This window comes from Lynx canadensis, chromosome C2, assembly GCF_007474595.2.
Source record: "Lynx canadensis isolate LIC74 chromosome C2, mLynCan4.pri.v2, whole genome shotgun sequence".
Taxonomy (NCBI): Eukaryota; Metazoa; Chordata; class Mammalia; order Carnivora; family Felidae; genus Lynx; species Lynx canadensis.
Window position 1 is genome coordinate 31,058,639 of NC_044311.2, and position 14,362 is coordinate 31,073,000.

The following is a 14,362-nucleotide window of genomic DNA, read 5'->3' on the forward strand; positions in this document are numbered from 1 at the left end:
AATTCTTGTTAGCCGTTGTTCGAGCTCTCTTCACTCATACACTGTAGTCTTCTTTTTAGTTCCTGTGTTTAGGAGTGCTTCACTCATATCAGTATTTGGAGAGTCATGGAGTTGCCTCTACCTGTAACATTTAACTCGATAAAATGTGCTTAGTCTAAGTCTTACAGACAGCCACTTTGGATATTATCTTTAGGGGGAAAGTCACTATCCTTCCATTCACTGCCTCTCTTAATGCACTGAGGGGTCAAAAAGCCATCTGTGAAATTGGAAGTCACATTTGAAAGCTTGCCCCATTAGGCTACCATTTTCATGCTCTGGATTCCCTCTTAAAGAGCTCTACCTTCATGGCATCTCTGTGGTGGCTGCTGGGACTGTCCCTGTCAGGACACACCTTTCTTCTCTCACCAACCCCTCAGGAGTTCCAGCCGGCTGGCCATAATCTGATCCACATGAGTCTATACATATTTCCCATTGACTTTCATTAAATATGTTACTGAACCACGACTTTCACTTCTGTGCAGATAATTTTCTCTTCCTCCTTAGAAGCTGACATATTTAAGGATCATGCCTTGGAAGGCTGGATACCAGATAAATTGGATTACTCCCAGAGGCTCAGATTTCTCCAGTGAACTTGAAAGAGTGTTGGGGAGGCATGCTTACAGTCCCACACCCTGTTTGCCCACATTATTAATTGTTGTTATGTCGTGTGGTAATGGTGCTAGTGATTTTAATGTTGTTACTTATGTCATGTGCTTAGAGCAATGTGTTCTGGACTATGTTTCACCCCAGAGAGCACACATCAGCCCCCTCCCACCTTTGTCAGAGGAAGAGTAAAGAGCCTTCTCACTTTATGACCCTGCCAGGGAGTGACAATTTGGGGTGAGCTCACCAACTGCTGGATGCCTATAAAGGGACAATCGATGGCCCTGCTCCATCCTTCACTTGCCATTTTTGTAGAGCCTGTGCTGCTGCTACCGTGTTTGTGCATCCTCCTCCGAGAAGGTCAGCCCTCTCTGTGGCTCACGTGGTAGTGGGGAGGGATCGGTACACTTAGCGGTTTATAAGATGCCCAGCGGCACGGGGTAGAGACCTGTGCCCAGTCCGCTGCTGCCTACTCTCTACCAGACACTCATCTCCTCCCGATCCAGAAATTCCAGAGCTAATCCCTGTGGATATTAATCCACTATGTGTAACTCGATGCAGTTTTAACAGAAGAGACTCCTAGCTGGAATCAATCCTCACTCCCCAGTTCTTTTTCTCCTCTCTCTCCACTCTTGCTTCCCCCAAACCCTGCCTCACGGAGACTCACTTCACTTTGTGCTAAAAGAGCTGGTATGAAGGTCAAGTTAAAAAGAAAAGAATTTTGTAAGGTAATATTTATACAGTGTTATTGGCAATATTGCTCTTAGCCTCCTGGCTGATTGGGAGCACAGGGCAAAAACTGGGTTGCAAAATGGTAACAAAACATGAAAAGAAGACTCAGAAGTCATTTGTCCTTTTGCTGGTGTACTCCTTCCTTCCCTCCCTCAACAAGCTTTTACTGAATACTTCTTGCATACTGCACGTGGGATTCCGGAGATGGACAGACAGCAACCCCGCCCCACTTCAGTGGTCTGACAGTCTTGGTGGGAGATAGGCCGGTAACGTGTTCACTGTATCACGCCATCCACAACACAGGCATGTGCAAAGTGTTGGGCCACCAAGGAGTCATGGTCAGCTCCTTGTTCTGGGAGTGGGTGTGGGCATCAGGAAGGCGTCGCAAAGGAGTTAACCTTTGGCCTGAGCTTTCAAGGATGAAAACTAGTAGAAAAAGCAAATTTTTGTGACACTCATTAGAGAATGAGACGGTGACAGAAGAGGAAAATTGCATGATTTAAGAGAAATGAATATGACCTTCTAGCAGCAGGATGTTGGAGCTAGCTGGCACCAGCTCACAAGAGCCAATTGTGTACATCTCTTTCCAGCCCCATGTTCAATGACACATGTTGGTAGGTTGACATCTGCCACGGTAGGAATTTTTACACAGTAGGAATTGGCAGATGCTACAAATGGGAGGTCTTTGTTTCTTTGCTTTCTGGAGAACTAGTAGTTGAACACTTACTGGCACACCCCAGCCTTCCAAAGTGTGCAAGGTTATTGCAAAGAGGATGCAGAGGAACCCACCTATGCCTGCTGAGTATAGAGCCAGAGGAGAAGGTCATGATTATTGCAGGAGGGATTAAGTTTAGAGTTCAAGAAGATCCTCATTCATTGAACATTGATTCTGTGCCTGGGACCATTGTGGATGCTGAAAAATACACCGATGCCTCACAATCCTTGCCCTGTAGTGGTGATTGTCCAACATACACACAGTGCCACTCCATAAGAGGAGGGTAGGCAATTGACAGCTAAGATGAGCAGCCCAGAGAATACATAGTCTTGGAGATGGGAGGCTTAATGGCAGGAGAGAATCCAAGGAAGAGAAACCTTAGGGACCCTTAAAGATATGAAAGCTTTGCATGGGCTGATACTCTATGTGGCACTTCCTGAGAACACAAAAGAGAGAAGGCTAACAGGGAGGCTTTTCCTGAGGGTAAGCATTGAGCATTGAGTCTGGAGAATCAGCCTGAGACCCAGAGATCCAGAGGCTGCGGTATGGATTTTATCCTGTAGAAAATGGTGACGTCTTGTAGGCATCTGAGCAGGCTGGGCGACAGGAATGAGATTCTGGGGAGACAAATCTGATAGATGCTGTGTTTGGACTGGCCTGGAATGGGTGACGGGGAGGGGTGGGTGAGGCCTCGGAGGCATGGAGACTTTTATGGGGCTTTGCTTGGAAATGTGGAGTGGGTTTGAGATGGCTACTGCTGGGATGGAGGTGGTAGGGAAAGCTCTGCTCGAGGAACTAAACGGATCTAAACCAGAATGTATCCAAACATGGTGAATGGAGCTGATGGGGGAGACACAACAGGGAGGTTGTGGCCAGAAATGAGGGGCATTGAGTTAAAGCCCTTGAAGGGAGAGGAAGGCTGCCAGGCCCTGGGGGGTGTGGGGTGGCAGTTGTGCATGTGAATGAAGGCCAGTAAAGTCTAGAAACTGTGAGGCTGAAGAATTGCAGCAGCTTCCCATGTTTCTTCTCAACTTTTGAGGATGTTGGATGAAGGGATAACAAGGGGCACCTGGGTGGCTCAGCCGGTTAAGCATCCAACTCTTGGTTCTGGCTCAGGTCATCATCTTATGGTTCATGAGCTCAAGCCCACATCAGGCTCCGTGCTGACAGTGCAGAGCCTGCTTGGAATTCTCCTCCTCTCTGCCCCTTCCCTGCTCACTCTGTCTCTCAAAATAAATAAACTTTAAAAAAAATTTTTTAAAAGAGTTACACAAGAGTAACTGTGAGCCAGGTGTGATGGCATCCAGGAAGACCGAGCAATAATGAACTTATTAACCATTATGCAATTATCTGCCTGTCTCTCATCATCAGGCTCAAAGTTCCAATGACGATAGGGCAATCTCAGGATTTTTTTATTCCTGCGCCTGGCCTGGTGTGGCACTCAGGTGCTCAATCAAATATTATTTGCATATGGTTCAATGAAAGTAGGTCCTTGTGGGGAGAATATAGTGGGAAGGAAAATTTGGAGAACTGGACAGAGCTTGGGAGAATGGAGAGAGCCTATAAGGAAGTGAAGGGTCTTAAGTCACTTGGTGCTCTCGAAATGACCCAGTGGGATAATGGCTGGCCTTCCTCTTCCCCTTCAGGTAATGGACATTATTGGTCTGTTTAGAGAGGGCAGAAGGCCTTCTGGTTAGGAGAATATTAGCAATTAGGAGAACTGGAGAATATTAGCAATTTGTGACCATGAATCTGACTCATAGGAACCATCTCACAGGTCAGCTCCAAGGCATTGGTTAGTTCTGACCAGTTTGATCTGTAGATTCGCCCAAAACATAAAGCAGGGTTGCCATGAATAATTAGGCCCCTCAGCATGAATGTCACTCAGGGTTGTGCAGTGTGTAACCCGTGTAACTGTATGCAGCAGCCCTGATCATGATTTTCAAGTGCATGAAAATGTAGGTAGAGGTGTCACTAGAGGGTGGCTTCCAGAGGAAAATATGGCAATTGTATTTTATTAATAAATCTCCTCCTCTGACTCCAGCAGCTGCCAATTCAGCATTTCCACAGATGGCTTATTGTGAGAGAGCGGCAGATTTGTGGGGAGAGGGCTGGGTGAGGAAGGCTGGGGAGGGGGATCTCTGATGTGCACAGATTGGGAATGGGGCCAGCAAGGCCCACCAGTTCTCTCTTTCAAGAAGAGATGGGTTTCTTGGAGATATTTTGGTAGAAAGGCCACCAGCCAGCCTGATTCCCCTGGGCTCATTTGAAGTGAGGGTGGGCAGCATGAGGGTGGCCTCATACTGGATAGGAGTCACGACAGGAAGGGTTTCCAGAAAAGCAAATCAAGTAGATGTCTTGAGTAATTATAATTAAGACAGCTGGCATATATTGAACACGCACTGTGGACATACTTTATGAAAACATTGTCTCGCTTCCTCCCATAATGTGACTTAGGGTGTGTCAGTGAGTGTGCGTGTGTGTGGGCACGTGTGTGTGTTTAAACTGGTAAGGAAATCAATATTCAGAGGATAGCTCCCAAAAGGTTGCGCTGCCAGCTGAGTGAATGATAGAGCAAGAATTGAAACCCAGACACGGCTGATCGAGGTCTGGTGAATGAAACCCCCACATACCTACGCTTTGGTTACTGTTCTGGAGAAGAGCAGTTAAATATGCAGTGACATTACTTCTGATGGTAAACTCTGGGAGCTTAGAGTAGGCAAGCCTCCTTGCTGATAATGATGATACTATCCTAGAACTCAGATTGCCCATAGGGTAGGCGACCTCCTCTTCTAGAATGATTCGGTAATCTCCCTTAAGAAGGACAAGGACGAGGACCAAGATAGCTAGCATTTTCAATGATAGGTGCTTGCTTACCTAATGAAAACAGTAAGTCATCTGTAGGTAGGCAGGAGTCTAATGACTGCAAACAGCTACAAGAAAAGAGAACGTCTGCTTGCTCTCACCCTGTAGGTATTAAGTATTGTGGACACCACGGGCAATTTCCATCTCATCTGCTGGCTCCAGTAGCCTGGTAACGGGGATCTGGGGAGCTCTGCTGGAAAGGAGGAATGGGGCTGCCATCAATAAGGAATGTCTGTCCTGGGTGCAGGGTTAGGAGGTAGCAGAATGCCTGACACGCTTTTACTATCCCTGGTTTAGCCATAACCTACATACCTTGCACAGGCTAGTGTGATAAAGCTGGCTGGAAATCATACTTTAAAACCTAGTTTGAATTTATTCTTTAAAAGTTCCTTTTCTGGTGGAAGCTTGAATTAGTAACTAGAAGCTCTGCTTTCCTTTTTTTCCCCCAAGGCAGTTTGTGACTTCAAAATACTGCTAAAAAAAAGAGAGAGAGAGAGAGAGAGAGTGCAATTGTGTGTGTAGATTCGCACTGCACATAGCCAACAGCTACTGCCTCAAATACCTGCTGGCAGGTTGGATGTTTCATTTTCAAAAATTGAAAATTCTTTCCTTCTGATTTTATATATAATAGTTGAGGCATTTAATGCTGCTGAACTACTTTTTCTCTCTTCCTCATTTTGTCAAGGAAAGTAGGAGAGAGGAACTGGCAAGGGGCTGAAAACTTGTAGGGAATAATTTCCGTAGCTGTCTGGAGGACAATCGCAGGAAGTGGCTAAATTACCCTCAGCTGACAGCCTTGAGGGCAGTGGTTCTCAAACTTGAGCCAGGCGTCAGAATCACCTTGGAGGCATATCAACACTCCTGTCACAGGGCCCCACCTGGTGAGCTTCGGATCCACTAGATCCACGTGGGGCTTGAGAATCTGTATTTTCTAACAAGTTCCCAGGTGAGGCTGACGCTGTGAGGCAGAAACCACGCCTTGAGAACCACTGCCGGCCAAGAGCCACTGGCCCCCAAACTGGCCTGACGCTGGAGCGAGGTCCTGGCCAGAGGGAGGATTGGCTGTAGTAGAGGCTCCAAGGTCAGCCTCAAAGATGCTTGCCAAAGTCCAGCCAGACCAAGATGAGGCTGGCTGCAGTTACTGTCGGTAAAGGATCTACATAGAGAGAATCAGCCATAACCAGTATGCAGTCATTTGCTACAAACATCTATTTTAAATATAATGTTAATGCTTGATTGGTCGAGAATATTTTTAGGTGTTATGAATTTCTATCAGAAATTGAAAAATGTATGGCCGTGGTTTGAAGCTCATGTAAAAGGAAGCTCTTTGGTGCTCAGATCATGGCAAATCAAAGCATCACAGACAGCAAGTTCTGGCCCTAATTACAGGAAAGTGTCGACAAGCGACAGTGGTTTTTTTTGTTTTGTTTTAATTTTTTTTTCAACGTTTTTATTTATTTTTGGGACAGAGAGAGACAGAGCATGAACGGGGGAGGGGCAGAGAGAGAGGGAGACACAGAATCGGAAACAGGCTCCAGGCTCTGAGCCATCAGCCCAGAGCCCGACGCGGGGCTCGAACTCCCGGACCGCGAGATCGTGACCTGGCTGAAGTCGGACGCTTAACCGACTGCGCCACCCAGGCGCCCCGCGACAATGGTTTCTTGAGAATGGTGTATGAACCTGACATCAAAGATCAAGGTGACAGGATCTCTCAGATTATAAGCCATACAAGGCCTCAGTTTTCTGTTACTAATAACGGCAATATGCCCATCGACTCCCACTCCCCATGAGGCTGTGGCCGTGCCAGAGAGCCAGAGCCCTCACGCTTTAGCATGCTAGACTCGCCTGGGGACACTGTCTATACCCCGATACCTGGCAACGGGACTCCCCCACTACTCCTGGCAGAAAGCCCTGCTTTGCCTTGGCTGCCACTTGTTTGCAGAAACGTGCTCCTCCTCCTTTTTTCTTCCAGAGCCCACCCCCACGTACCACCCACCTCATGCCCCTATCCCTGGCTTGTCTTAAATCGCCACCCACATGTGTCACCCACAGTTTGTAGTTGACAAAACACTTTCTCAGAGACTCAACACCCTGTTAGGAAGCTGCGGTGGTCGACCCTTCCTTTTTATGGTTTATAAAGCCAAGACAGCTGGAGAAGTGAAGTGCCCCAAGTGGGGTGGCAGGGCTGGTGTAGACACGAGCTGCTTCTTCCACTCCCTGCCGGAGTTCCCCTCCCAGCACTGGGGCCACTTAATGACAGGGTGAAGCACAGCTTCCGAGAGAGAGAGAGAGAGAGAGAGAGAGAGAGAGAGGGAGGACTGTGGATTAAGTGGCTTCCTTTGCGGTTGGTACTTTGAAAACCTCTGGGCTTGGAGAATATGAAGTCATTTCTTTGCCAGACAGGAAAGGAGCTATTTTTACAGAATCACTGTGAGGCCACTGCTTCCCAGTGACTGCAGAGCAGATTCCTTAGAGCAGTGGCACCTCTACCGCCATAGTGACTGACTACAAAGCCCATCTCTCCCTACCCAAGGAGAGCACGTTTTTTTAACATCTACATTTTTTTAAGAGCAGTTTTAGGTTCATAGTAAAACTGACCGGAAGATACAGAGATTTCCCATATGTCCCTTGCTCTGCACATGCACAGCATGTCGCCCATCATCAACATCCCCCACCAGAGTGGTACATTTATTGACAAACCTACACTGACACATCACCATCACCCGAAGTCCATGGTTTACATGAGGGCCCATTCTTGGTGTCATCATACATTCTACGGGTTTGGACAAATGTATAATGACACCTATCTACCATTATAGTTTCAGACAGAGTGGTTTCACTACCCCAAAAATCCTCTTAGGAGACCCCATTTTTATTTTATAATTCTAAAAAAACTATATGAAGGGCGCTTGGGTGGCTCGGTTGAGCATCCAACTCTTGATTTTGGCTCTTGATCTCATGACTTGTGAGCCCCCAGCTGGGATCTGCACCGATGGCACAGAGCCTGCTTAGGATTCTCTCTTTTCCTCACTCTCTTCTCCTCCCTGCCTCTCTCTCTCTCACACACTCGCTCTCAAATAAATTTAAAAAAAAAGCAATTAAAAAAAAAACTGTATGATGAAACCCCTACAGAGGATACAACTTAAAGCTCAAGTATTAGAAACACTGCACTTGAAAACCGGTCAGCCACAAAGATTAAGCAATGAAATAACATATGTCAGTTAAGAAAGTCACAGGAGCCACGCTGTTCTGTGTAGCTAGCACTTGCCAAAGCCACACTTTCATTGGTTTCTTCCCTCTTGTGTTTCCACCCCTGTGTATAAAGCCCGTGCTCTGTGGCAGGCGCTGTGCTGTAAGAGTCAGCCCATATACCAGCACTGCTTTCTGAGGGATCCAAAGGTGCAGTGATGAATCCCAGATATCCCAGGGCCTCCGGCAGCTCCCTAATCCACCTGAAATATGCTGGGGTGCTTTAGACCCATGGTGCCGCACCTGGCTGCACATCAGAGCTGCCTGGACAGCACCGTGTTCAGAAGGGCCCGCACTTAGTTTAATGCTATGCTGTCACAGGCTTGAAATCCTTCATAATTTCCAAACAAGGAGTCCCATGGTCTCATTTTGCACCTCGGTCTGACCCACAAATTATTGTAACTGATCCTGCGGGCAGCTTTTAAGTATGTTCAGGTGACTCCAGTGGTGGCCAACTTTGGGAAACACTGGTGTGGGAGAGAAGTCCTTACCTGGGGTGTCCCTTGTGTGTTGTAGGGGACATCAGATTCACCTGGAGCCCTTCCTCAAACTCTGCACACTGATGTAGAAATTGATGGATATTCTGATTCCTAAATATTCTGACCCCACCCGATTCCAGGCAGGAAGTTCCAGCAAATGTGACATCTGTCTGTGAGACAGTCTCACTGTGTTTGCAATTCCCTGCGTGTGAGTTGCTGTGACAGGGACTACACATGAACTGTTAGGACCTGCACAGTTGGAGCACGGTGGCCCCTCAGTTGTGACTTCGTACAGCTGTGTTCCCTGTGGCACTGCTAATCGAGCACACCTGTAGAGAGGCAGTGTGGCTCTGTAGAGAGGCCAGAAGCACGATGGGCATGGACGGCAACCCTGGCTCTGACTCATAGCTATGGGATTTGGGCGTGTTTTTCTTGTGCCCCAGTTTCCCTATTAGTAAAATGAGCATCATAGTACCCAGCTCATGAGGGTGCTATGAAGATTAAGTGAGATATGACCTGTAAAGAGCCTAGCACATTGCCTGGCACATAGTAGGTGGTCAGTAGACATTGGTGTCCTATCTTCTCTAAGACAAAATGTTACCATATCTGTCCCCTCAACTCCTAAACTGTCCTTTTACTAAAAGAAAATGTAACTCATTATTATAACAACAAGGAAGAAATACTAACTGATATTCTTCAGTTGGCATACTTATCAAATATGCAATTTGTATTCATCTAGTTCATGGTTATTCAATATTTGCTAGGTCAGGGTGTCAGAAGGATGGTTTGTATATGTACATATTCACAAACAGATATATTATAGATTATACATATATACACATATATATATGCATACATGTAGACGCATGTATGCATGTATACAAATATATACACATGCACATATAGTATACACACATATGTACATATACATACACACGCATGTATGACAGGACCCTGTTGTGCAGTACTTTAAAAAAAATGTTACTCAGTTCAGGGCTCCAGGGTGGCTCAGTCGGTTTAAGTGTCTGACCTCAGCTCAGGTCATGATCTCGCAGTTTGAGGGTCTGAGCCCCGCATTGGGCTCTGTGCTCACAGCTCAGAGCCTAGAGCCTGCTTTGGATTCTGTGTCTCCTTCTTTCTCTGCCCCTCCCCCACTCATGCTCTGTCTTTCAAAATTAACATTAAAAAAATTAAAAATAAATATTTTAAAGATAAAAATTTAAAATAATGTTACTCAGTTGACCAACAAAAGTAATGCTTATTGTGACAATTCAAACATCAAAGTAACATAAAAGTAACTAAATTAAATTGCCTAGCTTTACTTCCCACTCCTACTCCACCCTTGTAGGGCAACCATTTTTAAAAATACCTGTAATTTGAAGTTTAAATACATTTTACATGGATTTTGTCCCTTTTCTCTTGTACCCATACACACACACACACTCCATTTGGGTACATACCACATTCCCATTCCGTAACTTTCTTCATTTAACAATATAATATGGACACCTTTGAAGTCCATGCATACGACCCCTCTACTGGTTTTCAGCAGCTCATGGCATCCCGCAGGAAGAATATACCACTTTCCAACCATTCCCTGGTGATGGGCATACAGCGTTTCGCTGTAGAAGAGGCTACAGTAAACAATCTTTTCTAAAAATTTAAATACTGGCACTTCTATTTATTTCGGATAGAGCAGAGATAGAGTCTCCAGCAGGTTATGACCCAAGAGCAGACAAGGCAAAAGCTGAACAAGTAATAAGAAGCATGCCCCCCCCCCCCCCGCCTTTCACTGGCATGCCTACCACATCCCAGGCACTTCAGTGGGCACTACAAGCTGTGAACGTGAATGAGACTCAGTCTGACTTGAAGCAGTTTGTTCACCAAGGCAGCATTGGGTTAAATGTCAAAACCAGGGTCCCACGTGATATATGTCCACAGTGAAATCATCCTAATGGTGCTTAAGCCAACTTCCACTCCAGCCCTAGATTCTAACAAGTCCCACTGACTCTGGAGTTCTGTATGAAAAGCCCTTTCGTGCAGTTTCCTTCCAATTACATTTGTAGTAGAAAACAAAAGAACTCCCAACTAAATCGCAGAGGAGATGTTAACTTCCTTTTCTAATTCAGCCAGTAGTTTATCCGCTCAGTTTGCTCCCTCGTTTTCTTCCAGAAGCTAAAGGTGAAAGAGAAAGGTTCCCCCCCCCCCCGCCCCCCTCAGAAAGACCCTGTGTCTCCTGTCAGGCCTTTGACACATTTCAGCGATACACTTACAAGTAGATAACTAAACAGGAAGTTACAAAACCAGGCTAAGTCGTAGAATAACTTTTGAAAGCACATTTAACAGGATTCAACAGATTTTTTAAAGCAGCTATGAAATAGTGTCACCAGAATTGTTTTTACTCGGTGATTTTTACTGCACAAATGTTTAAATGCTGTGGCACCCGTGGAGATGTGCGGCTTGTGTTTGCTTGGAGGAATCACTGACTGTTTAGCTGCCACCCTTCAGCTGCAGCGCCTTCAGGACCTGCAGGGCTTCCCTGCAGCCCCCACCAGTGACTGAGCATGGAGGGAGGCTAGAGCCCAGGCCTTCCTGGAATGGGTGCTCTTGACTGTGGAGCTCCCCAGGGGAGGGGGAAGCTGACAGGTCTGCCTCAGCCAGCTCTGCATTGCGATCTGAGCTCTCCTTGTCCATTCCTGCTTCCTCCTTTCTTTTCATAATGTCAGGCCTGCCTTGTGATCTGGGACTCTGGCCAATCTTGTTTCCTCCCCTTCTATCCTGCACAGCATCTGCTAACTTCCCACCTCACTTCTCAGTGTCTGCGTTCTGGGGCATCCAATCAACACAGAAGCTTCCAGGGCAATGTAGGAACATAAATGTTTTACATCTCATTCAGAGAGCCAAAGAGCATGAACATATCCCCCAGCCCCTGGATGTTCTTTCACCAGGCTCTGCTAAAAATGAATTATGATCTGCCAAAGTGAAACTGACCATTTCATTTTCATTATTCAGGTTGGACACAAAAACCAAACATGAAGAAAAACAAACTCATATATACTCTGAAATTCCACTTTATTTTTTATTTTTTTATTTTTTTAAGTTTATTTATTTTTTTGAGAGAGACAGGGAGACAGAGCGTGAGTGGGAAAGTGGCAGAGACAGAGGGAGACACAGAATCTGAAGCAGGCTCCAAGCTCCCAGCTGTCAGCACAGCCCCACACAGGACTCGAACCCATATACCGTGAGATCATGACCTGAGCCGAAGTCGGACGCTTAACTGACTGAGCCACCCAGGCACCCCATGAAATTCCACTTTAGTTACTTAAACTCTTTCTAGGAACTGAGGCAAGGAACATATTTTGGTATAACTTCGGTGTTTTCTATGAACTGAGTGTGGCTAGGACATCATAGTTAAAATGAAAGGACAGGGGCGCCTGGGTGGTTCAGTCGGTTGAGCGTCCAACTTCGGCTCAGGTCACGAGCTCACGGCATATGGGCTCGAGCCCTGTGTGGGCCTGTGCTGACAGCTGGGAGCCTGGAGCCTGCTTCGGATTCTGTCTCCCTCTCTCTCTGCCCCTCCCCCACTCATGCTCTCTTTCTCCTTCAAAAATAAATAAACATAAAAAAAATTTTTTTTAATAAAAAAATAAAATGAAAGGACGCTATTTCCATCTCTGTCACTTTAATTGCAGTTCCACTTGGAGCATCATTGTTCCTGATAAGCTGCCTCCCCTTGTGCTTTCACGGACTGAGAAGGAAATGAGTAATGATTGTATTCTTGTTGCAGGGGAGTTTGGAGAGGTATACAAGGGGCGTCTGAAACTTCCGGGCAAGAGGGAAATCTATGTGGCCATCAAGACGTTGAAGGCCGGGTACTCGGAGAAGCAGCGTCGGGACTTCCTGAGCGAAGCAAGCATCATGGGCCAGTTTGACCATCCCAACATCATCCGCCTGGAAGGCGTGGTCACCAAGAGTCGGCCTGTCATGATCATCACAGAGTTCATGGAGAACGGCGCTTTGGATTCTTTCCTCAGGGTAAGGGCAGCCCAGGGGTGTGGATGATGTTAGCACAATTGACTGCTGGGGAGAAGTGTCTGCATGAGGATAGGCTGCCACTTAGGAATCGCCTGATGAAATGTGGGTGGGCGTTGGAGATGTTAGCGAGGTTGACAGATTTGTTCCTAAAAAGATAGAACAAAGAGGAGCCTGTGGACCCCTTGGTAGGTGGATAGCGTGGAGTAGGGCCTCGATAAATACTCGTTGGATGAATACGAATGAATAGGGAGGCAGGTGAAGAATGGCCATCGGCATCTGCATGAATCACGGAGATTGAAGAGACTTCAGCTGCTACGCTGCCCTGTGTGATTCACACAGACGCCAGTGGCCATCTCTGCCTTTTCTCCAGCGCGGCCACCCTCCCCGCCTGCTCCCTTCATTTGCAGCTCAGAGATAAAGCAGGCTGCCCTTTTCTCATGCCTGGGCCACCCGCCCTCTGAAGGGGCACTTCTGGGCATGAAAGGAATAGACAGTGTCACGAGCATTCACAAGTCTTTTCTGGGCTTGATGAGGAAGTATGACTTCAAGCTACAGCAGAGGTGGGGGTACCTCGAGGCCGCCGGCTGCAAGATCTGTAAGTGATCGTTGTCAGAATGTGCTCACATGGAACCACGCTGGAACCGCTTTCATTTCTATGGGACATCACAGAGTTACTCAGGGTGGGAGTGAGGGAGAACAGACATGATGCTAATGCCTGGGGAGTGGCAGCTGACTGGGCATAGGCCCGCGAGCAAGTCCTGCCTCGGACCAAAGCCTCAGCTGGGGACTGCTGGGGGCCCTGAGAGCAGAGAGTATGTGGGCAGCATCACAATGGAGCTGGGCCTTCTGAGCAAGGACTTCAGGGTAATACCAACTGGCAGGCTGTACATGTCACCAAAGCTACCAAACAGTAGCTGTGGCTGCAGATTAAAGTATCATTCATACACTTGGTCTTGAAATATTCATGGGGTGAGTGCTATGGTCACGCCCCGTACTGGGTGCTGGGCCTATAGGGATGGAAGAGACATTGCTCTATTGCTATGTAACAGATCACTAACTTCCGTGGCTTAGCACAGTTTATTTTGTTCATGAGTCTGCAATCTGGGCAGGGCTCGTTGGGGATATCTCTGTTCCATGTGGTATCAGCTGGGGCACTTCAAGATCTGGGGCCTAGAATCATCCAAAGCCTCACTCACTCCTCTGTCTGACAGTTGATGTTGGGTGTCAGCTGGCATCTCTCCAGGTGGCCTGCTTGGGCTTCCTCACAGCAAGCTGGGTCCCAAGAATTAACATCCCATGAGATGAAGGCAGAAGCTGGTCCGCTTTTGGAACCTAGCTTCAAGTCCCACAGCACCCTTCAACTACTGTGATATGACTCCCAGGTTCAAGGGGAGGAAATGTGCCCCACATCTTGATGGGGAACAGCACCATGGTGTCGTCTTATACATAAGGGATGGGAGGTCCTGTTGTGCCCACCTGAGAGACCACAACCTGCCACAGAGGTCCCTGCTCTGAGGACCTTGGTGCCCAAATCATCCAGCAATCATCCACTTAGATTCTGCTTTTTGTTTCTGTGTGTGGCGTAAAGAAGTATTGTAAGCCAAGAAGAACTGAAATCTTCCTGGGGAAACCCGGGAAGGCTTCA

The 14,362-nt window shown here is 47.0% G+C and overlaps 1 protein-coding gene across 1 annotated transcript in view; it reads left to right on the forward strand.

The window, feature by feature from the left end:
- EPHB1 (EPH receptor B1) overlaps nt 1–14,362 on the forward strand; it is a 143,294-nt gene that overhangs the window by 71,877 nt on the left and 57,055 nt on the right. The window contains exon 8 of the mRNA XM_032594577.1: nt 12,470–12,717. Coding sequence (XP_032450468.1) covers nt 12,470–12,717 — 248 coding nt within the window. The remainder of the gene's footprint in view (nt 1–12,469; nt 12,718–14,362) is intronic.